Genomic DNA, 23993 nt, shown 5'->3' with positions numbered 1-23993 from the left:
AACTGCTCTATACCTGGGAGCTTATAGAGACAAGGTGGGTGAGGAAATAATCGTTTATTGGACCAACTTCTGTTGGTGAGAGAGACAAGCTTTCTGTGTGGTTCGAAAGCTTGTCTCTCTCACCAGCAGAAGTTGGTCTAATAAAAAATATTACCTCACCCGCTTTGTCTCACGTATAGTTTGGGACTGACATGGCTACACTGCATTGGACCTTATACCAATTCCAGGTGAATTATGTTAAGAAAGGATTAAAGTTTGTGTGGTCTCAGTTTATAAGAAACTGATTTTTTAAGACACAACAGATTTTTTTCAGTTTTTTCCCCTTAATGGAAGTGAAGCCAAACTGCCCTTAAGAAAGATAACAGCACCTTATGCTGTCAAGAGGCAGAGAGAGGAGCACTGTGAAGTGCAGATGAATGGAGATGGTGGCCATGTTTGCTATGACAGGTTGTGGCCTCAGTCCCTTTTGTAAACAATGGGAGATGGTGTCTATTTTGAGAAGGCCATCTTAACGGAAGGCGTATTCTTTTGAAGAAGACAATCCAAATACAGTAATGTATTTTGGCTTGGTTAAGATGAACATCAATCTTTATTCTTTCTAAAGGGAAACCATACCTTACCTTTAGGCAATATTTTATCTCTGATTAATAAATATTGATGTTCATCTCAGAAGTGGTAATTGCTACTTATTGATGCCACCATCATAACATTTATATAAAAACTTAAAATCTAAAATACTTTTTGGTGTGTATATTTGATGTATAAACCTCTCCAACAATACAAGTAAACTATAAAATTTGTATTAATATAGTTTAATTTCACACTTTAAACATATATTTGTACATAATGTATGTGTTTATTTTGTTTACATATTTATAAAATAAAGTCTCAACTAGGATACAATTGAAATCTGGGTTTGCCTTATTTGACTGAATTCTATCTTCAACAAAACTTTTATTTACTTCAAATGCCCTTTAATCATTGAATTGTTACAGTTTACAAAATCCAAGAAGTGTAATCTTTATCCCACTGTTCAAAGCTAATATATCAAGTGTGTAGTCTTGTAGTTCATTACATTTAGTGATCTGAAATTTAAGTGAAACAAAGCTTCCATTAGATGTGCCAATCACAAATATATTAGATCTAAAGACAACTTTTGCTAAAAGAAAACAAACAAACTGTGGCTCCAGTCCTGCAGCAGGATTCGCAAGCATGGATCCCTGCACCTATGGAAAGTCCCACTAATTTCAATAAGGCTCTGAATTCCTAGCAAATTCAATTGTAGGATCATGGTCTAAATATCAGAGCATTAGCTTTTCAGGGAAAAAACAAAGACTTGTAAAGGGGATATTTTGATAAAACATTGTTCATTGCATTTCTTAGTGTTTATGAGCTATGATTTTCATAGAATAAGTTTGGAATCACCATTACCTCCTAAAACTCAAGAGAATAGTATGAGACAATAAATTAAACTGCGTTCTTTAGATTTCTTTAGGATGGAATACATGGGAGATAGTTTGAAATACTATATTCCATTTCTCTCTCTAGTGCTTATATCAGATTTAATAGTTCTTTCTGTCTATTATCTGTCCAACAAGCCCATTCTGACTGTGTCTGGCTGCAGTGAATGGCACTTTACTAACAGTTACCCATCTTTAAAGTTTGAGGCCTAGTCTAAACATGTTTTTTGTTCCAGAATAACTATTTCAAATAGAGGTGTAACTTTTTACTGAAATAGTTATATTGGTAGAACCCCTAGTGTGAACACAGTTATACCAGTACAAAGGTGCCTTATAACAGCTTATCTTATGGAAAGGGGATTAAGATATACTGGTATAGGGCACCTTTATCTAGTATAACTGCATCCACAGTGGAAAAGGATGTGTACCACTTTAAAACAGTACAACTTTTGTGTCTAGACAGGCCTTAGTTTCAATAATTAATAAAGGTTAATGTGGAGCATCAAGCAGCTTCTTGTTTAAATAAAATAAACTTATAGGTATAAATAAAAACTTAAAGCTGGCTCTGCAATGTAACAGGACTGCTCACCTACAGCATCTGGGCATGGTGGGAAAAGGAGGGCAATTAGAAGAACATTCGGTGGCGGACAGGATGGGGAAGAATATTATATACTTTCAACATGAAGATTAAAAAAAGATCTAAATCACAAATGTGAAACACATTCCTATGTGTCAAATTTTCAAGAATGTGCAGCTAACCTGGAGTTCCCCTACTATGTTTTGCACTACACAAGTGTGCATGCAAAAATAATATTTGCATGTATATAATTGATCTGTACGCAAATATTTGGTGCCTGCTCTTGAAAATATTTTGCTAAGAGAATCTAAAGAAAACAATCTAATTTTTTATTTACTGTCACTTCTCAAGTTTTGACAAATGAGAACTGAGACCAAATATATTCTAAATATAAACAACATAACACAAAAACTTTAAGAAATGGACTGTATATAAACCTATGCTAAAAGAATGTTAATGTTGGAAAGGAAAGCACTCAGACATTAGCAACTATCAGACTCCCAATTTAAATACCATGCTCCAGGCTGTACTGGCTTTGATTAGCCATTATTACAGGTTTTATGTTGGCCACCAGAGGGTGTCAATTTTATTTCACATATACAATAGAAACAAAAAAGTCAGTTTTATTTTTAATAAAGATATGCTCCTGGTTCTTTGTACATTGTAGCAAGGGCAGAGGATGTCAAAAGAATCAGAACACAGCAGGTCAAAGATATATCATGCAGCTTCTTAAGGTCAATAGTACATATTTCATTTTAAATTAATCTGAATATACAAAAGAGTAGGAACAATTTCAGAAAATTATTTCATCTATACATTTCTTATCCTTTTGTCATTAACTAATTGTTCAGAAGGGAAAGAAACACTACTGACTTTAATTTTTAATTTATTTAAAAAATTCTTACTGCTGTATTTTATAAACTATAAACATGAAATATCAAAGTAAATGTCAAGTGCTTACCTTGTAACATTTAAAGCCATTATACTTGTAGAGGGCCTGCTTTTTGATCCAGGAGGAGGATGAAAAATCCGTCCTTCTTTATTAGTTGTGATGGGCTTAGAATATTTAACCACATAGGGCTCAGCAGAATGGGAAGGATAAGAATCAAATGTTCCTGCTTTCATGCCCCCTGACTGGAAAAGAAAAGGAAAGTGTCAAAGTGCTAATTTACAATATAATTGCTTTAACTATATTTTTCCATACAAAGGTAACCCAGAACACTGCATGGCAAATCGCATCATATTATGTACATATCAGAAAACCACATACCACGTGTATTTAAAGTCAACAGGAAACGGTTAGGAACATTTAAATAATTACATTGGTGAATATTTGATTTGACAAATTATTTTGTATGTATCCTGGATTATGAGGAAAGAATCTTAAAAATATAAAGGGTATTGTAAAAAAAATTAAATGTAGGATTTTATTGTGGCAAAAAATGAAACCGATAAAAATCACCACTGGTTCCCATCAGTACAGTTCCACTGGTGGTACCAATAGTGGTACCATGTGGCAGGATTCAAGCATTATTATCAGCATGTTGCCTAACCATGCCCAGAGCACTACACATATGGTGGTAGACCATTGGCTAGTCTCTACCAGCCCTCCCACTAGAACAGCAGTAACAAGGGTCAGGAAGGGGTGTTACCTCTGCATCCTAGTGCTCTCAGATTTCAGGGCCCTGTACAGTTCTGAGTCCTCCAGAGGAGTGCTAGGTGGAAGAGTTACCTTATTTTATTCCTACTGTTATGAACTGGGTGAAACCTTGTTACTGGTGAGTTAAAACCTCATTCAGATTGATAGGTGTGAACTCACCCTTCAATTAACATAACTGTAGGCATAAACCACCACCCAAGACAAAAGGTGTGTTTGAACCTGCCCAGAAGCTTTTGGCTGAGTATTGTTTGAGTAGAGAGTGTGTGTGAAGAGAGCATAGAAATAAAGGACAGACAAGAACACAGAGAGAAGGAAAGGCAAGAAAGCCAATCAGGAGTCTGTAAGCAGCACGACTCTAGAACAAGCTAGAGAGTGAGCTTTGGGTCTGGGGTTGGCTTGGGGGCTGTAAGCTAAGAAACTGTTCCTTTTGTTCTTGGTTCCTTCTGCGTTCAGAGACACAGGATTTTGTTCATTCCTTGTAAATAAACGAGAGCGTATCAAGGAAAATACCAGACTCCATCAATTTTTACTTCCAACTGGAACATCCCCAGAGCCTCAAACTCTGACTAGCTGCTATGGTCTAAAACAGGCAACTCTACATATACATTTGATTAACTAAATTTTAACAATTGCTCTGTGCTGATTTTAAAGATAAGCTGTTTTCAAGTTATTTAGAATATGGTTATATGACAAAGTGACTTTCCAGCCAGTGCGCCACCTTGTGGCTGGGTGCAGCGCTGTCAGGGTTTTCCTTTCTCTAACCTTGCTGATCCCGCCATTCAGATCCGTTAGTGTCGTCCTTAGTCTGGTGACTTAGCCCTCCAGCCAGGTCACTTTTTAGCCTCCCGCTTTCGGTGGTAAGTCAGAGTTCAGTCCAATAACAGTACAACTCTAGGCCCACTTGGCCTTACAACCCTTGTCCAGGGGCTTCACCAGGATTTTCATTGGTTGTCTAGGGGAACCCAATCTCAACCTCTACCCTGGGTTCCCGGCACAATTTCAGGGACAGCATTCCGGTCACGGTTTTTTGGGTTTTTTTTGCTTCGGCAGTTGCGCTCTTGGAGGTTGTTTTTTATTTTTTTTTTGCTTGGGGCAGCAAAAAGCCTAGAGCTGGCCCTGTTCAGACCTCTCCTGCTTATTCCCTGGGCTTCTTCCTTCTGTGGCCTGCCTTTTTGCCTTCTTCTCCAGCCCTCTTAAGGCCTCAAAGGAAAGGTAACAGAAGAAAGTCACAACACAAAAATAGTCCAAATGTGATCCAAGCTTCCTTGCTTTTAGGAGATACCTGACAAGCCATAGCCTGGCTCAGTATCCTCAAGGCTCTTGTTCAATGTTCATAGGAAGCCTCTGCCAGCTTCATCTTTTGCAGTGCTCCTTCCTAGGAGCTGGTGAGGAGAGGTCTGTCCAAGGGGCATCTCCCTTTTAAGGCTCTTCCTCCGAGACTGGAACGCCTCGCTGGTGCCTGAGGCCCAGTCTATACTTAAAATTTAGAAAAAATCCACACTCCTGAATGCCACAACAATGCTGGCCTAACCCCCCAGTGTAGATGTGACTAGGCTGACAGCAAGTTACTACAGCAATGGGAGAATCCCTTTCGTTCCTGTAGTAACTTCCGAAGCTATGACACTGTAACCCCTGTAGAGTACACAAGCCCTGAGCCCAAAGCTACTTTTAACCCCTTTTTTCCTGGTGCAGGATATGTACACCCCATCACAGGTTATTTATAGTCTCTGGTTTTGTATAGAATCAAACTAGATTTCATTGCTTTGTAAATTACAATCACAACTGACAAAAAAAACTCAATCATACCTTTCGTATTTCTGACATAGGAGAACTTTTGCAACAAAAGACCATGAGGTTGCATTTTAAAATTAAAATTCAAAATGATCTGGACAAACTGGAGAAATATCTGAAGTAAACAGGATGAAGTTCAATAAGGACAAATGCAAAGTACTCTACTTAGGAAAGAATAATCAATTCCACACATACAAAATGGGAAATGACTGCCTAGGAAGAAGTACTGTGGAAAGGGATCTGGGGATTGTAGTTGATCACAAGCTAAATATGAGTCAACAGTGTAACACTGTTGCAAAAAAAGCAAGCAAGATTCTGAGATTTATTAGCAGGAGTGTTGTAAGCAAAACACAAGAAGTAATTCTTCTACTCTCCTACGTGCTGATAAGGCCTCAGCTGGACTATTTTGTCCAGTTCTGGGTGACGCATTTCAGGAAGGATGTGGACAAATTGGAGAAAGTCCAGAGAAGAGCAACAAAAATGATTAAAGGTTTAGAAAACGTGACCTATGAGGACAGATAGAAAAAAATGGGTTGTGTACTCTGGAGAAGAGAAGACTGAGGGGGGTCATAACAGTTTTCAAGTACTTTACAAGGAGGGAGAAAAATTGTTCTCGTTAACCTCTGAAGATAGGACAAGAAGCAATGGGCTTAAATTGAAGCAAAAACAGGTTTAGGTTGGACATTAGGAAAAACTTACTGTCAGGGTAGTTAAGCACTGGAACAAATTGCCTAGAGAGGTTGTAGAATCTGTTGTCGGATGTTTTTAAGGACAGGTTAGACAAATACCTGTCAGGAATGTTCTAGTTATTACTTAGTCCTGCCTTGAGTGCCGGGGACTAGACTAGATGACCTATTGAGGTTTCTTCCAGCCCTACACTTCTATGATTCATTTCTATGATGGATTTTAGAGGGTTTATTTTACAGCAGGTGTCATAGAACAAAATAACACTCTCAACATATTCAGGTTCAGCTGAAGTAGCATCAGGCTTTATTCTGAGAAAAGTACCTATTGAGGTCCAGAGCCAGGAAACCATTGCATTGAGCGATATGGACTGGTACTCACTGAGTTCTTAGATAGCCAGTGTAGGGGGCTTCAGGTGGGCAACGACCAATAGGGCATTACTTATGCTCATTTAGCTAGACGCGCTGCACAGGTTGCATGAGTTCCTTACAGTAGGAAGAAGCACTAAGACTTTTTAATACCCACTTCTGCATCAGAGCTAAAATAACTCATTTGTTCATTAATACTGTATAGCAGTGGTCACCAACCGGTCGATCGTGATCGACTGGTTGATCCTAGAGGATCTCCTGCACCCAACACTGTGTCCCAGACTGAACCCCCTGCCAGAGCCAGTGCCCCGTACCCCCTCCCGCACCTCTGCCCCAGCCCTGACCCCCCTCCCTGAGCCAGCATCCTGTTCCCCCTCTTGCACGCCCCAGCCCAGAGCCCCCTCCTGCACCCAAACACCCTCCCAGAGCTTGCACCCCTCATCCCCTCCTGCACCCCAACCCCTTGCCCCAGGCTCAGAGCCCCCTTCCATACTGCAAACCCCTTGGCCCCAGCCCAAACCCATACCCCAGCTTGGTGAAAGTGTATGAGGGTGGGGGAGAGCGAGTGATGGAGGGCAGGGGGTTGGAGTAAGTAGAGCAGGGATTTGGGGAAGGGGCAGGGCCTCGGGGAAGGGTACATCATGGTTTGCCCTTAAATTCAAAAAGTGATCTTGGGCGTAAAAAGGTCGGAGACCACTGCTGTATATTAATTGATTAGAAATAGACTTAACTACTTTTTAAAGTAATTTTACAGCTTGATTCTGCAGCCCTTACTCACCTTGGTGAGCATTTACTCATGAGTAAGACTCTAAGAAATTTGTGGGGTTTTGGTTCAAAAGTTGTAGTCAGTTTGTTAAAGTTGTGGTTCAGAGCATGCAGTCTATTTTCCAAAACATGGCAACAGAAGAGACACTATATGTCCTGTTTGGCTCTCAAAGACAAGCATGACAGAGAGGTGGCTGGGCCAAATTTGAATTGCATTACAACCCTTTGTGCCAGGTCACAATGCCACTCACTCAAATATAGTCCATCCACCCGTCTCATCATGTCAGACCAAATGTGAGAGAGTGGCTTGCCACCTGGCCCAAATTTGCAGCAATTATAAAAAGTTGCAGATTCCACAACAAAATCTTGGCCTGCGATTTTCTTAGCACTGGAACAAATTGCCTAGGGAGGTAGTGGAATCTCCATCCTTGGAGGTTTTTAAGAAAAGGTTAGATAAATACCTGACAAGAATGGTCTAGTTCAGTGCTTCTCAAACTTTTTTTTCGCGGACCACTTGAAAATTGCTGAGGGTCTCAGTGGACCACTTAATGATCTTTCCAAATGTTGTTTTTACCATTAGCTAACTATTGTAAAAAAACCTTTATAATAATTCATATTTGTTGTTCTACAAACAAAAGCACACAACTCATATTTTAATATCAGTAGACTTATCTTTCTAATGTGATGGATGTGCACTCTCTCCCCCGCCACGGCAGCACCCCGAGCTGGGGCTGGGAAGGAGGCCGTCTCTCCCTAGCAGCCGCAGTCCTGGAGCTGAGCAAAGTCGCCTCTTTCTCTGGCCGCCCCAGCTCTGCACATCCCAAAGTCCCCCCACCCCCTCTTCTCACCCCACTGCCCTCACCCATCTACCCCCTATTCCCCTCAAGGCCACCACCTCACCTTACATGTGCGTCTTCTCCAGACACCTAATTAGTGGAGCCATGCCTGCGTGGTTCCACTAATTAAGAGGGCGGCCCTTCATTCTCTCATGTGCGGCCTCCCAGGCACACACCTTAGAGGGGACTATGGCAACCACCTGAATGGAGCTCGCAGACCACAGTTTGAGAACCTCTGGTCTAGTTATTACATAGTCCTGTCTTGAGTGAAGGGGACTAGAGTAGATGACCTATTGAGGTCCCTTCCAATCCTACTCTTTCACAATTTTTGTCTTCTATACAATATGATTTAAACTTTCTACAAGACCACCACCAAATATTTGGATTGTCACTTTTTGCTATACTAGTTGGAGAGCAGACTCACCTTTTTAGCAGGAGAACTTGGTTTAAAGGGGTGTGCAACTGGCTTTTCTGGGGTTGGTTTCTTAGCCGGTGGCAAAGGTTTATCATCATAATATGGATTTAAGTCAAAATACTCCCGAGGATAGAGATTTAACTTGAAAGGCCCTCCTTTAACCAAACGCAGATGGTCTTCATGCACCTTCTGTAAAATAAGTAGTTTTAAAGGTATCGCCTTGGGCATTTTTACCTCAGATTATTCTGATTAGAAAAAAATAAAAAGAGATTTAAATTCAGTCTTGAAAAAAACTTACTTTTAGCCATGTATTTAATGTCATTTCCTCTGCTAATATTAATTCTGGCTTCCACATATACATTAGGCACTACATAATGCATAACAAAACAATCCATTGAGCATAACAAATGCTAGGAAACTATGACACTCTTGAAGAATTTAAGGACTTCTTAAAATAAGTAAATTTAAAAACTCTTTAAGATCTCAAATTTATTAATGGACACATGGTACATGTATGGACTTTAACATTACAAATACAGTACAACCTTGCTAATTCATGCTAATGATGGGGAGGAACTGCTTAATGAATAAGAAACAAATGTTGCCCTACTCCGGAGGACAGAGGTACCTGTGGCAACCAAAACAATGTGGTTCTACTGCATGAGGAGAAGGCAGGATTTGGGGAGTTATACAATTGGTGGTACACCTTTTTTTAATTTAAATTTAGAGCTTGCAAAATGTGCCAGATTGACAATCCAGGAGAATTAGGTCCTTTATTTATCCTCCAGCTTCACCACAATGACTGGCTATGGGTTGACTTGTAGAGACCAACCACCTCTAAAGCCAAGAGGATACTTCATTCTCTAAGTCCATTCAGTGTCTGATACTTCTCTTTTGTGTTTTATTTGAAGAGCTGAGCAGAGAACTTGTCTGGAGTCCACCATAGTGTGGTGACTGTGTTAGGTCTTGTCTTCACTACTGTGCTGTATCGGTGCAGCTGCATCTGGTGAAGATGTGCTTCATCAACAGGAGAGCACTCCCCCATCGATGTAATTATTCCACCTCAACGAGAGGTGGAAGCTATGTCGGTGAGAGAGTGTCTCCCATCAATATAGCCGATGTCGATGTCACTTATGTCACTGAGGGGGGTGGTTTTTTCACACCACTGAACGACGTAAGTTACATCGACTTAAGCGGTAGTGTAAACAAGCCCTTAGTCATTCTGGATCATTCCTCCCCTATTTGTGGTCACACTTGTATTATGTTACATGCTTCTAATCACAGATGAGCTCCAAACAAACCCTAAATCTAAACACCCTCAGACTTCACAGAGTTCAGTTCTGGATCTGAATTTTGCAACTTGGGCCCAAACTACCAAAAAAATTTGCAAGTTGGGTCATTCAAACTAATACAAAATTAACCTTTTCTAACCCAAATGTGAACTAGTAGCAAACAAAACCCCAATCCTGATGCTGAAACTTTTAATATATGTATAGTAAAAGCTATTTTATCTGGCACTTCACCAACCGGAAAGCTCTATAAACTGGCATTTCTGATCTTTACTGAAATTCTGGTTTATAGTTTGTTTGGCACAGGGCTGGCAGTGAGTTGGGGCATGAGAGGGGGTGTGAAGCGTGGGCTCTGAGAGGGAGTTTGGGTGTGGAAAGGGTTTGGGGGTGCAGGGTGCTGGATCTGGGGGCTGTTCACCTTGGGTGGCTCCTCACAAGCGGCGACCTGTCCCGGCTGCTCCTAGGCGGAGGCACTGAGCCGCCTGCTGCACCTTTGCCTCGGAGTGGCTAGGACAGGGAGCCACCTGAGGTGAGCACCCCCTGGATCTGGCACCCGAAACCCCTCCCGTGCCCCAACCTGCTGCCCTAAGCCCCCTCCCACACCCAAACTCCCTCCCTCTTAGTTAACTGGCATTTTTTACTTACCAGCACCCCAATTCCCCCAATATGCCAGACAAAACAGCTTTTACTGTATTTTCCCCCTCAAAATCTCAATTTAAATCCAAACAGATATTAGTTTGTGGTAAAAATATAAAGCTCAAAATACTTATTCCTATGGCAAAAAAGCCCTCTTTCAGCTATCCTTGTTCCCCATATATGATTAAAAATATACAGTATTAGTGAGACTGACACACATAAATAGAGCAGCCTTCTCATATTTACTAAGTTATAAAGTGAAATACAGATGATATGCTCTGTGTTTGTACAACCTCTAATAAAATAGAGTCCCAGTCCATGACTGGGGTTCCTAGGAGCTACCACAATACAAATAAAAACAAACAAACAAATAAATACATAATAATTAATAATAATTAATTTGGGTTTCTCTCTCTCTCAATTCAATACTTTGGGTCAAATCCTTAGCCCACTGCACAGCCTAAGCAATAGGACTCTGTGCTGGGGTGAGTTAAGAGGGAAAGGAATAATATATTTAACAAAAAAAGGCAATTTATCTGCAGTCCAGTTGGTAAATAAATAAATACTGGTTGCTTTAGGCTAAAAGAAAAACTACAGGAAAGGTAAACTGTTTGCAAATACTGATTAAATAAAGTTACTGAATAATTTTACCTTTGCATTCATTTTTCCGCTTTCATACACATCACTTGAGTGTGGATACTGTTTGCCTATGGTAAGATTTGGATATCTGTGTAAAGAAAATTAATAATGGTGACCTCAAAGTTCAGCATTTGATGAAATACTATACAGGAAATGATACTGAATGTTTTACCCATATCCAGTTCCTTTCTTTCCAGGACTTGTGTAAAGGTTCTTTCCAGGAGGAGCATATGCTGTTTTCCCTCTTAGTTGTGCACTGAAGAATGGATATGGACCACCTATAGTTCCATAATAGGTACCCATTCCACATCTGAAATATAAAATAAACACATAATATAGTAATTATTGTTAATAATAATAAATTAATAATTAGTACCCATTCAGTGCTATACAGCTTCAAAATTCTGAATGATATTAATTGAAAAACAAGCAACTAACATTTTTGGACTAAACATATAAAACTTGAGGTTCTGTTTATTCCACATGTACAACAATGATCCTCAAAAAGAACAGGAGTACTTGTGGCACCTTAGAGACTAACAAATGTATTTGAGCATAAGCTTTCATGGGCTTCAGCCCACTTCTTCGGATCCTATGCACAGTGTGGTAGAGGCACACAATAGGAGTAGAGGGGACAGAGTTAAAGTTTTGGGGCACCTTAGTTGTGCATGTCCAAACTCGTCAATGTTTGGCTTTTGGTTTGTTTGCTTTAAATTTTCTCTTAACGTGTACCTGCTTTTCACTGTTGTTGTTTTTATGTCAACCTTATATTAAGGGTATTTTTAGGTATTTACAACCTTAACAATATTTTACCAATATTTTTGTATTGAATTTCCTACTGTATGTTTTTCCAACATTTTTTAAGAATGAAGAGGTACTCTCAGGACCAGGTAGCTAGGGTCTTCAGAGGAATTTCCTGATGCGGGGCTTAGGATCTCTGCCAGGGATTAGCTTCAACTATTCATGTCCCCAATATGCATTTTATCAAAGAGCATGCAGGCTCTGACACATATTTTATAACAGCCCACATCAGCCATGTAAGCATATGAAAACAAATCTTAATATATAAAAACTTCCATCAGTGCCCCCCAAACTAGTGAAAGGCACTGCTCATTATCAAAGGCAACGGCAAACAAATTTGAGATTTTGCTGTTATAGAAAACAAAAGTTGGAAGAACTTTAAAAACGTGATAAATAGCTCATTTTTGTAACTACAATTATAAGACCCATTTTCAGATATTTCTATCTTTGCCAAACTTTAAACATTCAGAATGACATTTTCCATGTTGAGTGTCTGTTTGAAGCTGATTTTTTTCCTGTACCATTTCAGCCAAAATGGTTGAGTTATTTGGAGAATGAGGCTAAAGAAAGATAAATTGTTTTGATAAATAGCTCATTTTCCTAACTACAATTTCTTTAAAAATACTTCAGAACAAATTAATTTTAAATTGGGGGCGGGAGGAGAGTTGTTTTGCCCATAGTAAAAAAGTCTGGCTACCTTTTCTTTGAAATGCTCTGGTGCCCCCATGCTTTAGAGCAGTGGTTCTCAACCAGGGATATGCGTACCCCTGGAAGTAGGGGTACATCAACTCATCTAGATATTAGCCTAATTTTACAACAGCCTACATGAAAAGAAGTCAGTACAAATTAGAATTTAATACGGACAATTATTTGCTTATCCTGCTTTATATACTATATCAGTGTTTCTCAAAATTGGAGTTATGATTTATTTTATAATTATATGGTAAAAATGAGAAAGTAAGCAATTTTTCAGTAATAATGTGCTGTGACTCTTTTGTATTTTTATAAAAACAACAAGGAGTCCGGTGGCACCTTAAAGACTAACAGATTTATTTGGGCATAAGCTTTCGTAGGTAAAAAACCACTTCTTCTGATGCATGGAGAGAAAATTACAGATGCAGGCATTATATAATGACACATGAAGAGAAGGGAGTTACCTCACAAGTGGAGAACCAGTGTTGACAGGGCCAATTTGATCAGGGTGGATGTAGTCCACTCCCAATAATAGATGAGGCGGTGTCAATACCAAAAGAAGGAAAATTGCTTTTGTAGTACGCCAGCCACTCCCAGTCCCCATTCAAGCCCAAATTAATGGTGTTAAATTTGCAAATTAATTTTAGTTTGCTGTTTCTCTTTGAAGTCTGTTTCTGAAGTGTTTTTTGTTGAAGAATGGCTAGTTTTAAATCTGTTATTGAATGTCCAGGAAGATTGAAGTGTTCTCCTACTGGCTTTTGTATGTTACCATTCCTGATGTCCAATTTGTGTCCATTTATTCTTTTACGTAGGGACTGTACAGTTTGGCCAATATACATGGCAGAGGGGCATTTTGTAAGTAATTTATAAGTGAGGTGAAACTTGGGTATGCAAGACAAATCGGCTTCCTGAAAGGTTAAGAACCACTGCTTTAGAGCAGAGACTTGAAATCTGGCAAAGGATGGCTTTTGTGTCAGGAATGGACATTTGGTTGTCCCCATACAAAAAGAATTGAATTTGGTCATTTATAAACCTTTAAAAAAACTACAGTTTGCAAATGCTCGGTAGAGATTAGCTAAAGATAAACAGGTAAAATCTCCAAAGATTCCATCCTCCCTGGGCGTACTCAGCCTTTTACAGCTCCTAGTGCTTACTGGACTGCACATGCACCATCCTCACAGAGCAATTGAGCATGCTCTAGCCCAGAACTACAGGGATTCAGAAAGACTTCCCCTGTAACAGCTGCTCCCAGTTGCTCGGGGCTGGGCACTGCAGCTGAGAGCAGTAGGCAGTCTCTCCTCAGCTCTTGATCACCCCCCCCCCCCGCTGGCACCCAGACATGGTGGGGGAACATATCTAATTCTAATGCACGAAGGAGAAAATCCAGGCCAGGAGGGATGGGGATGACTAGATTAGAGCAAGAACATTGGTGAGACTGGAAGGGCGGGGGGGGGGGGGGGAGAAACAGTGACAGGGAGTTGGAGGGAGAGACTGGGACTGGTTGTGCAAGGAGAATGGGACTGGGAATTGGGGGCACCGGAAATGCTTGGGCAAGAAGACTGGGAGCTAGTGGGGAAGTAGAGGCTGTGACTGGAAGCTAGTAAGGGAAACGGAGGAAGAAAACGAAGCCAGTTGGCTGGGGAGTGGGGAACACTGAAATGAGATGAGGAATTGCGGGGGAGGGAGGAACTGGGACTGGCTGGGTAGAGAGGATAAGACAAGCAGACAGGGAGGGAATGTGGGGGGAGACTGAGACTGGATGAAGAGCCCAGGGAAGGAGACTGGGACAGGGAGCTAGGGGGAGGGGGAAAAAGATAGACCAAATCAGATAAGGAGCTGGGTGTGGTGGGGACTGGGCCTGACTGGGCAAGGAAACTGGGGACCAGAGCCATCCCTAGGGTATGGCAAATTGGGGTGACTGCCCTAAGCCCTGCGCTTTGGAGGGCCCCGCACTTCCTGAGGTGGGCGGGGAGGCGAGGCAGGAGTTGACGGGCAGGGGGCAAGGTGGAGCCCCCCACCAACCTCTCCCTGCCCCCAGTGACTCCTGCCTGCCAGCTGGCCCCACCGATCAGTGCCTCCCCCTCCCTCCCAGCGCCTACTGCTGATTAGCTGTTTTGTGGCATCTGGACTCAGCGCTGGGTGTGGAGGGGAGAGGAGCGAGGGCACAGCATGCTCAGGGGAGGGGGCGGAACTGGGTGGGGAAGAGGCAGGATGGTGCCTTGGGGGAAGGGGTGAGTGGGGGTGGGGCCTGGGCAGAGCCAGGGGAGCACCCCCCCAGCAGACAGAAACTGGGTGCCTATGTCCCAGGCTCGCACCCCCCTAGAGATGGCCCTGCTGGGGACAAGTTGTTGGGGTGGGAGTGGTGGAACTAGGACTGGCTGTGCAAGCAGTTTTGAATAGGTGTTGGGAGTGGGAGAGATTGGAAGTCTGGAGGAAGACTTGGATTTGGAGAGCCAACTGAGAGAAGAGCAGAACTGTCTCGGCAGGGAGACTAGGACTGGGATGAGAAATCTCAAGAGTGGAGACTGGGGCTGGAAAGGTAAGGAGCATGGGACTGAGACAAGGAGGCAGGGATGAGGAGGAGACAGGACTGGGACTAGGACAGGTTCAATGGGATGGAGAAGAAGAGATCAAGCTTGAGAGAAACAGGCAGAGAATCATCTGTGCCTATTGGAGCACACTCCCTTCCAGAACCTGGAATGAAACCCAAGATTCCGCTGCTGTCAGCAAATACCCACGAAACCCACTGACAAAATGTTTGTCTTATCTCCCTCTAGCTCAAGTGGCAGAGATCTGCGTGGTGGAATTAAAGGTTCCATGCCTGCTGAGGAATCACCTGGGTCAATGTTATGCCACATGGTGGAATTTTATTTTTGCAGTTTGCTTTTTTTAAATCCTGGGAAATTGCTCACAAAAATGCTATGCTAAAAGAACATTATTAAGGTTGCAAAGTCAAGCACTCAAAAGTTAGGAAATGCCAGAATTAAGGTTTCCTGTGCATCTTTAATTCATTTCCTTGTGCAGTCTTTAATTATATGATTGCGTATTATCTTTAACATAGGACCCCTGCCTGATTGAGTACAGAGATGGATCTGCTTTGTGAATGAACCTGAATTGTGTAGTAAGGGATGCAATTGTCTGTAGGACCCCTTTCTCATTTGTTGCAGAAGTTGTGTAGTGAGTGAGGCAAGGAATAGCAAGCAAGAAATGAAGGGTCTTGTGGTTAAGACAGCTGAATGCTGCCCAGAAGAACTGGATTCTAACCCGTCTCTGCCACAGCATTCCTGGGTGATGCTAAGCAAGTCACTTAAACCAAACTTTTCAAAGACAATCACTAATTATGTGTTTCTCATTTTCTGGGTTTAAGTGAGCAACATCCATCTCGTGCACTAAATGAGGCAGGGGTCATGTGGAAAAATAATGTGATTATATAAACACTGTACCCTAATGCCTATGTACAAGAGGGCCAAATTAAGGTAGCACAGGCAACCTTCCACTGACTTCAGTAGACTTGAGCTTGGGACTAGGTATGCATGGCAATTAAATCCTACTGGGTTGGGGTAGTTTGACTGGTTTCTATAGAAAATATAGCAGAGGTAACAGAAGTATCTGAGGCCTGGTCTACACTAAGGGGGGGGGGTCGAACTAAGGTACACAAGTTCAGCTATGCAAATAGCGTAGCTGAACTTGAACTACCTTAGTTCGAAGTACTCACCCGTCCAGACGCCGCGGGATCGAAGTCTGCGGCTCCCCCGTCGACTCCGCCACTGCCGTTTGCGGTGGTGGAGTTCCGGAGTCGACGGGAGCGCGTTCGGAGTTCGATATATCGCGTCTAGATTAGATGCGATATATCGAACTCCGAGAAGTCGAACACTAGCCCCCGACCCAGACGGTAAGTATAGACGTACTCTGAGAGTGAGTGGGTCTCCCTTAACTATAGTGGGATAGCACTCGCCTACCCATTTTCTGCCCACCAAAGATAGCACAGGCATATACACACCAGCTCCTACATCCCCATTATGGCTGCTCAACTGTCAGTGAAGGACTCTGTACAGGCTCCTACAACCACCTGATTTCCAACCTCTCCAGTGGAGGGGGTATGGTGTGAGCTGATCTACTTTGCACTGGGGACAGGATGGACTCAGAACTCAGTGGAGGAATGGGACATAAAGATGGCTTAAAACCACCTCTGTGCACACATAGCAGAGCTCAGCTTGGACACAGATCAGGATCTGGGCCTTCTACTTCATTGTGAGGCAGTCCATGGTATATGAAAGGGGCCACTTCCTGGATATTTATGACAAATGACCGAAGTATATGATGAACAGATTTTCAAGCATACTGAAATGTGCAGGAAAAGAAAGTAAGGGACACTGCTCCCAATAGACCCCATAGCCATTAGCAGAGTCTCAGCCCATATGATTTTTGTTTGAAGAAGCCCCCTTTGCTCTCTAAACCTTCTGACTTCTTGCAGATACTTTTTAGCAATCTTCCATTTGAAAAATGGGGAAATCCTACTACAGACAAGTGAAATTATAGCCCTACTTATATGGCTAAATTCTGTCTGCCTATGCGCATAAGTATGCATCAACAAAATAGCATATACACCCATGGTATTTCTAGAGCATGTGGCAGAAAATGGCCAATCCTAGCTCCTCAAAAAAACAAAGAGGTTACTCTCCAAGCTCTTCGCAGCCCAAGCCACAGAGAGATGACTGGATATAGCCATAGACATAGCCGGTGTAGTGAATACTGCACAAGCCTCCAGATCATTGGCAAAGCAGCAGTGTATATATGTAGCTAGGCTTTGTATTTTTATATATAGTTAGTAAACATGGTTATTTAGAATCCAACTGTGTCCTTGTGCTCTCCTCATATTATTAATGTTGTATAGAGTGCAAAGACATGATAGTTTGTCTATTATTCCGTATGCATTCCTTGACTTTTGAATATCCCCTGCAAACAGCTCACCCTCAAAGATTATCTCTACTCCTAGTAAGAAGAGAGTGGTGTAGGCGCTGTGTGAGGTGCAAAATCACCTATATATTATGGATAAGGCTACCATTTTTTCACGGAGGTCGTGGAAGTCAGCCCTATCAGCTAGGAGCCACAGAGTGGTACCCCCTCCTCTCCCCGGAGCTCCCGGCTGCCTTGGGTAGTGGGGTCCCCCCGCAGCTCTCCGCCACTGGGGGCAGTGTCCGTCCGTCCCCCGTGACCAACATAGGTGCCAGGATCCCCCCCCTCCCAAGCTCTAAGCTGCCGCAGGCAGTGGGGCCACAGCTCCAAGCCACCCAGGAGCTCTGAGCCACCGAGGGCAGCAGGGACCCTCAGAGCTTGGAGCAGCCCCTGCAGCTGCCCAACCTCTGCAGGTGGTGTGGAGACCCCATACCTGAGCTCCCCATTTTGTCAGGGGTATTTTTAGTAAAAGTTACAGACAGGTCACAGGTTTCTGTGAATTTTTCTTTATTGGCCGTAACCTGTCTGTGACTTTTACTAAAAATATCTGAGACAGAATCTTAGCCTTAATTATGGACACACATACATTACAGCAGGGGTCCCCAACGTGGTGCCCGCGGGCGCCCTGGCACCTGTGGGGGCATCTAAATGCGCCCACGTCTTGGCCGGCGGTGGAGCATCTGCCAAAATGCCCCCGAACTTCTGCGGCATTTCAGCGGTGACGCCTCTCGCTGACGCCACTTGCCGCCGACAAGTGACGTCATCGAGAGGCATCACCACCGAAATGCCGCCGAAATTCGGCGGCATTTCGGCGGATGCTCCACCGCCGCCACGGTCCTTTGTCTGGTGCCCGCCAGATGAAAAGGTTGGGGACCACTGCATTACAGTGTATACAGAATAAGTGTACATTTGAGGACACAGAAGCAGAGTGGGGACATTATGCCTGGTTGTGAATACCTGCCAGAGTCAGGCCCATAGTTTTTAATATCCCTTTAAGACAATCCTTGTGTTTTAATAAATGGATTAGACATCTTACATTTCTTTAAATATAACAGACTTTTTCCCCTGCCTGTCTGTATTTTAATTAAAAAGCCCCAAAAGCAAGAAAATTTCTCAGTCCAATAACAGTTACATGAACTCTTGCTTTAACTGTAATTATGTGACGCTACATGGGATCTTTGTTCAGACAGATAAATATTTTCATCTAAAGGTCAAACGCACTGTAGGCTATTTATGTCTCTGTATCCTCTGACCAACTCAGTCACAGAGGTGTCACCCCATGATGTTTTCAATGGGTGGTACTTCTATCCTGGTAGTGCCCATTTGTCTCCAGCACTGTGGACTGATCAGGTATTATTAAAAATCCAAGGTAATGGAACTCTGGCAATGGAAATAGAGAAATTCAGGATAGCGGATTCTGTTAGTCCCATTTCCCAGGATGCAGAACTCTTAGCTTCACACAATATTCTGCTTGAGATCTTTAATGTCTCTCTCTCTCTCTCTAAGTTTATGTTGGTTATCAGGTGTATGGACGATGGCAATACTGTGTTTTAACACTGCTTCGTTATCATATGTTGTACATATCTTCTCATAAAAACAATACCGTACTCTGGTTAACAGTTAACTTTTATAAAAAAGTTGTGACAAATTATTTTTAATGCAGCACATATACACACACAAAAAGGAAGCCTTTCCCAACACTTACGGCAGTTTGACTCCATTGCTTGGAAGGAAAGCTTTGCCCACATTTTTCTTTGACTCTACCAGTCTATATCGCCTCCTTAGTTGCACAGGGTTTGAGTAGGCTTCACCTTCGAAAACCCTCACAAACTGAGGCTCAAAGTAACCTGCCTGAAGAGCTGACAGCATTTTGGTACCCCCAGGTAACATTTGTTTGTTCTTGCTTGCAGCTTCATTGAAAGGGCCTTTAAAACAAGTAAGCATTGTAAATATTCACTTAACCCCACAGATTCTCTTAATTTAAATTTAGAAATTAAAAATGAAGACTGAGTATGGATGGTTCAAAGGGACTGGTAATGCAATACAGAACCTTTCACCTATAAGTCACATGTGGTAGTGACAGATTGCTGATACTATATGGCAACTATTCAGTAACTTAATATATGGAAAATGAATTGTTTGACTCAGTCAAGTTTGTAGTGGCATGCATCCATAACACAAAAATACCAATGCAATTAGTACCTTTTGGAGGGAGGCCATAACTATTCAGCACTAACATCTAGCATTATCTAGCAGAGGAAGGTATGGAAGTTATCTAGCAATGGCTGGAAGTTGAAACTAGACAAATTCAGACCGGAAATAAGGCATGATATTTTAAGTGAGAATAATTAGTCACTGGTACAATTTATCAAGGGTCATGATGGATTTTCCATCACTGACCATTTTTAAATCAAAATTGGATGCTTTGCTAAAAGATGTAGCAATTATTTTTGGGGAAGTTCTATGGCCTGTGTTATACAGGAGGTCAGACAAGATAATCACATTGTCCCTTCTGGTCTTGGAATCTATGAACATCACTTCACAAAGGCTGACTCTTACTGAGGGTCAAACTCTGTCATCCTTACTCATCAAGAGTAATGCCATGAGTAGTTCCAATGATCAAGAGTGAGGATGAAAGAATCCAGCCCTAAGTAATAAATAAATACATCTCCTACGTACATTGGTCAACTATGAGCAAAGAAATTAAAGATTACCACTAAATGTAAAGTACTGAAAACATAATCTTACAACAGAAGTGCCAGTTGGAGCAGCCACACAGAAAAAACTACCTGCTCTCAGCATCAGCATGTCAGGGGAAGATAAGGCTTTCCATATTGCCAGTTTGTTTACATTTGTAATGTTAAAACTGAAGATAACCGAGGAGCAAAAAACTGTGGAGTGATTTGTTGTTGGATTAAGTCATCATATTAATGCTGTTCTGCAGTTGAGTCTCTTAGCAGAATATTCAAAATAATGAAGATAATTTGTATATTGACTGAAAGAAAATTGGTGTCCCATTTTTTGTTTTCTTTCAGCACAATTGGGAAACAGTTTCAAATTTCTTAAAATGTTCATTTCAAAGAAGTAATTAAATGCTATACATATCCTATAAAGTAATCTACTTTACCTGCTTTGTCTCAGGGGTTTCATAAATTTTAATTGGTCACCTGTTAACCTAATTTTACATAATTTATCTACCCTTCTCAAAACTCACAGCTATTAATTTAAAATTTGAATCATAAGGACATTTTAAAAAAATGCTACACTCATTTGGGACGTGCAAATGCTGGAGGGCTACACAATCTGTGAGTTGACATTTCCAAGGGAAAGAATGCCAATATGAAAAGCCAAAAGAATATGTACTATCGCAAAGGTCTAAAATGTCACTTGCAATGTCTCTGCATGGAGCACCTGGAACCCTACCACCACTTACATCCCATGGTGTGATGAGAAGAAGCCCCTGGAAATCTCCACAATTATGGCAGAGAAGGAGGATGAGTCATTGGAGGTGACACCTACTCCCCACCAGCTGGTAGGTAAAGACACACCAGTCATTTCAATAGTATATTTTATCTGTAACTTGGACAACAAAATGCAGCATATATATTTTTATTAATCTTAATACATAAAACTCAGCTAAACTGAAAAATATTTACCTTTTATGCCCTTTTTGCATTTATTGTGATATATTAAGCAGACCTCTACTAAAAATGATTATGCCACACTGAGCACAGACAGAGAGATTTTTGGTTATTAAAAACCCCAGATGTCTCTAAAAGGACTAACAGAAAACAGTGAGTCAGTAGAAAGGCAGATTAGACAGCTATTGGAAATATCTTTATTACTAAAATGAAATATACTTACGCATATAGTGTGAGGCATATTTATCTCCAATGGTAACATACTCCATTTCACTGAAGAGGCCAATCCTCTCCATGTCAGTTTTTCCTTCTGCAGGCATGGTTGGTTGTGTGTGACAGTTCACTACACTAGAAAATGTAGATGTTTCTTATGCTCACTTCTTTTACTGCAAAAATGTACAAACAGAGTTACAGTCAAAGTCTGCAACAAGTTTTAAGTGTTTAAAATAAAATGTACCATTATGGTGCTGAGATTCTCTGGTTCAAAAGTACTAGCACTCAGTTCCTTTACGTTTCTACTGTACTCAGAATGTAACATTACTATAAAGTACAGTAACTCCTCGCTTAACGTTGTAGTTATGTTCCTGAAAAATGCTACTTTAAGCAAAACAATGTTAAGCAAATCCAATTTCCCCATCAGAATTAATGTAAATAGCAGGGGTTAGGTTCCAGGGAAATTTTTCGCCAAAATACTATATTATATATATATGATGATTGTGTAGCTTGGTTGAGGTGGTGAAGTCAGAGGATGGGCTATTTCCCAGGGAATACCTTATTGCTAAATGATGAACCTTGCACTCAGCTGAGCCCTCAAGGGCTAACACATTGTTGTTAATGTAGCCTCACACTCTACAAGGCAGCAAGAATGGAGGGAGGGGAGACAGCATGCAGAGAGAGACAGAGACACACACATTGCCCCTTTAAGTTCGCTGACCCCACTCTAAGTACACTGCCTTTTTAAGTTGATCAGCAAGTTGAGACAGCAGCTGCTGTCAGCAAGCTCCCTCTGTCCTGAGCCCTGTCATGTCCCCTGCTGCTCTGTGGAGATGGCCGGACGGGGTAAAGGAGCAGGAGTGGGGGGGAGAGGGACACCCTGACATTAGCACCCCTCTTCTCTCCCCTCCACCCCTTTACACAGCAAGCAGGAGGCTCCCGGGCAGAGGGCAGGAGCAGCACATGGCAGTGGGGGAAGGGACAGCTGAACTGCCTGGCAATGGATAAACTGCTGGGTGGCTGCCGCACAGGGAACTTGGCGGGGGGGCAAGCTGATAGGGGGGCTGCTGATCCACCCTGGTTCCAAGCCCCCATCAGCTAGCTCCAACAGACTGCTCTTTCTGCAAGCAGTGGACAAAGCAGGCAGCTGCCAAACAACGTTGTAAGGGAGCATTGCACAACTTTATGTGCCCTAATTGATCAGCAACGAAACAACGTTAAACAGGATGACTTTAAGTGAGGAGCTACTGTAGGTCATAACTGGAGTGGTGATGGTGAGAAGAGGACTGAACTAGACAGCATGAGAGAGAGCCAGCAGGGTTAGCTCTGTGGTTTGAGCATTGGCCTGCTAAACCTAGGGTTGTGAGCTCAATCCTTGAGGGGGCAATTTGGGGATTGGTCCTGCTTTGAGCAGGGGGTTGGACTAGATAACCTCCTGAGGTCCCTTCCAACCCTGATATCACATGTCCTTTGGAAAAAACAATATGAAAGAGATAGGGCCCACATTCACCTCTGATGTAACTGCATTCAACTCTTATTAAAATCTCTGGATCCAAATTTGCTAATAAGTACCCTTAAAATATTGAGATCAGGGATCGGAGTAGTGCAGATCATTGGTAAGGATATGCAGGACAGCATCTCCTTTTGCTTTCTAGATTACCTTCAGCTGTGCTTTGTAGTCATCTTTAGTTAACAATGGGCAGGGGTAGTGCAAGGAGATGTGAAGGAGTTTGGGGATCCTTATTGTGGTAATCTAAATCCTGATCCTGAGAAGTGCTGACCACCTACAATTCCCACTGACTTCAAAAATGTAAATGATTGAGGTCAATGGCAGGTATGGGTGCTCAGCTCTTCTCAGGATCAGTCCCCTAATCAGCATACAAAGAAACCACTGAGCACCGCATTAAGACTATATGGTGTGTAACTTTTCAAGGGGTATAAAATATTTTACCTGTCTCTCAGGGATGTTGATCAATTTAATGTATTAATATTGGTAAAGCTCTTTGGATGGAAGATGTTTCAGAAGCGCAATGTACTGCTAAGAAAGTAAAAACTGATTTTAAAATGATGATGTAACCACCAGTTACACATAAACACACACACATATAATTGCATCAGTTTACATACATGTAAATATATTTTCGTAACTATAATTACATCAACATATGAATAATCGATGCATAAATATCATTACCGCATAAATTATTGCATATATTTGCATGATTAAACAATCTGCATGAAATCTTCCTTGACAGTAACGACTGACTGTTAATTGCAGTGGTTGAAGTGAGCCGCACAGAGAGGGAATAAGCAGCAGCAGCAGCACACGCTTTAAGGAGGACGTCTGGACTGATTTCTCACTCACCTCACACCAACCCAACAGATGTGTTGCAGAGGGTCAGCAGCAGCAGCAGCCCCCTCCTCTCTGCATCCCCAGGCGGCAGCGGCAGCAGCAGCTTCTGAGAGGGACGGGACGGGACGGGACTCTACCCAGGGCTCTTTGTTGATGCAGTTGCTCTGGATTCCGGAAAGTCCAACAACACAGGAACAGCATTTCAGTATTGTCCAC

The 23993-nt window shown here is 42.1% G+C and overlaps 1 protein-coding gene across 3 annotated transcripts; it reads right to left on the bottom strand.

The window, feature by feature from the left end:
• Window positions 1–871: 871 nt before the first annotated feature.
• Window positions 872–23945, bottom strand: C5H4orf47 (chromosome 5 C4orf47 homolog). 3 transcript variants are annotated; one of them, XM_039539805.1, is made up of 9 exons: window positions 23790–23945; window positions 23376–23462; window positions 21435–21597; window positions 19276–19495; window positions 11293–11430; window positions 11133–11208; window positions 8566–8745; window positions 2999–3171; window positions 873–1085 (listed from the first exon to the last, which is right to left on the bottom strand). In XM_039539805.1, exons 3-9 carry the CDS (start codon window positions 21529–21531, stop codon window positions 1040–1042), a joined length of 930 nt encoding a protein of 309 aa, XP_039395739.1. In that variant the 5' UTR covers window positions 21532–21597; window positions 23376–23462; window positions 23790–23945; the 3' UTR covers window positions 873–1039. The 3 variants fall into 3 exon arrangements, with proteins under 3 accessions (XP_039395741.1, XP_039395739.1, XP_039395740.1); XM_039539806.1 differs by having other exon boundaries at window positions 23376–23459; window positions 23790–23932; XM_039539807.1 differs by lacking the exon at window positions 23376–23462 and having other exon boundaries at window positions 872–1085; window positions 23790–23939.
• Window positions 23946–23993: the final 48 nt, after the last annotated feature.

This window comes from Mauremys reevesii, linkage group 5 (genome assembly GCF_016161935.1).
Source record: "Mauremys reevesii isolate NIE-2019 linkage group 5, ASM1616193v1, whole genome shotgun sequence".
Lineage (NCBI taxonomy): Eukaryota > Metazoa > Chordata > Testudines > Geoemydidae > Mauremys > Mauremys reevesii.
The sequence above is the reverse complement of the archived record's forward strand: the minus strand, read 5'-3'. Positions and strand labels throughout refer to the sequence as shown.

Bases quoted from the DNA above. Each gene is read 5' to 3' on its own strand.
- C5H4orf47 (XM_039539805.1), bottom strand. From the start codon at position 21,531: ATGCCTGCAGAAGGAAAAACTGACATGGAGAGGATTGGCCTCTTCAGT. The intron at 11,209-11,292 runs GTAAAACATTCA...TTCTTTACACAG, and splicing joins AAGAAAGGAACTGGATATGG to ATATCCAAATCTTACCATAG. The intron at 1,086-2,998 runs GTAAGCACTTGA...CTTAAATTTCAG, and splicing joins ATGGCTTTAAATGTTACAAG to ATCACTAAATGTAATGAACT.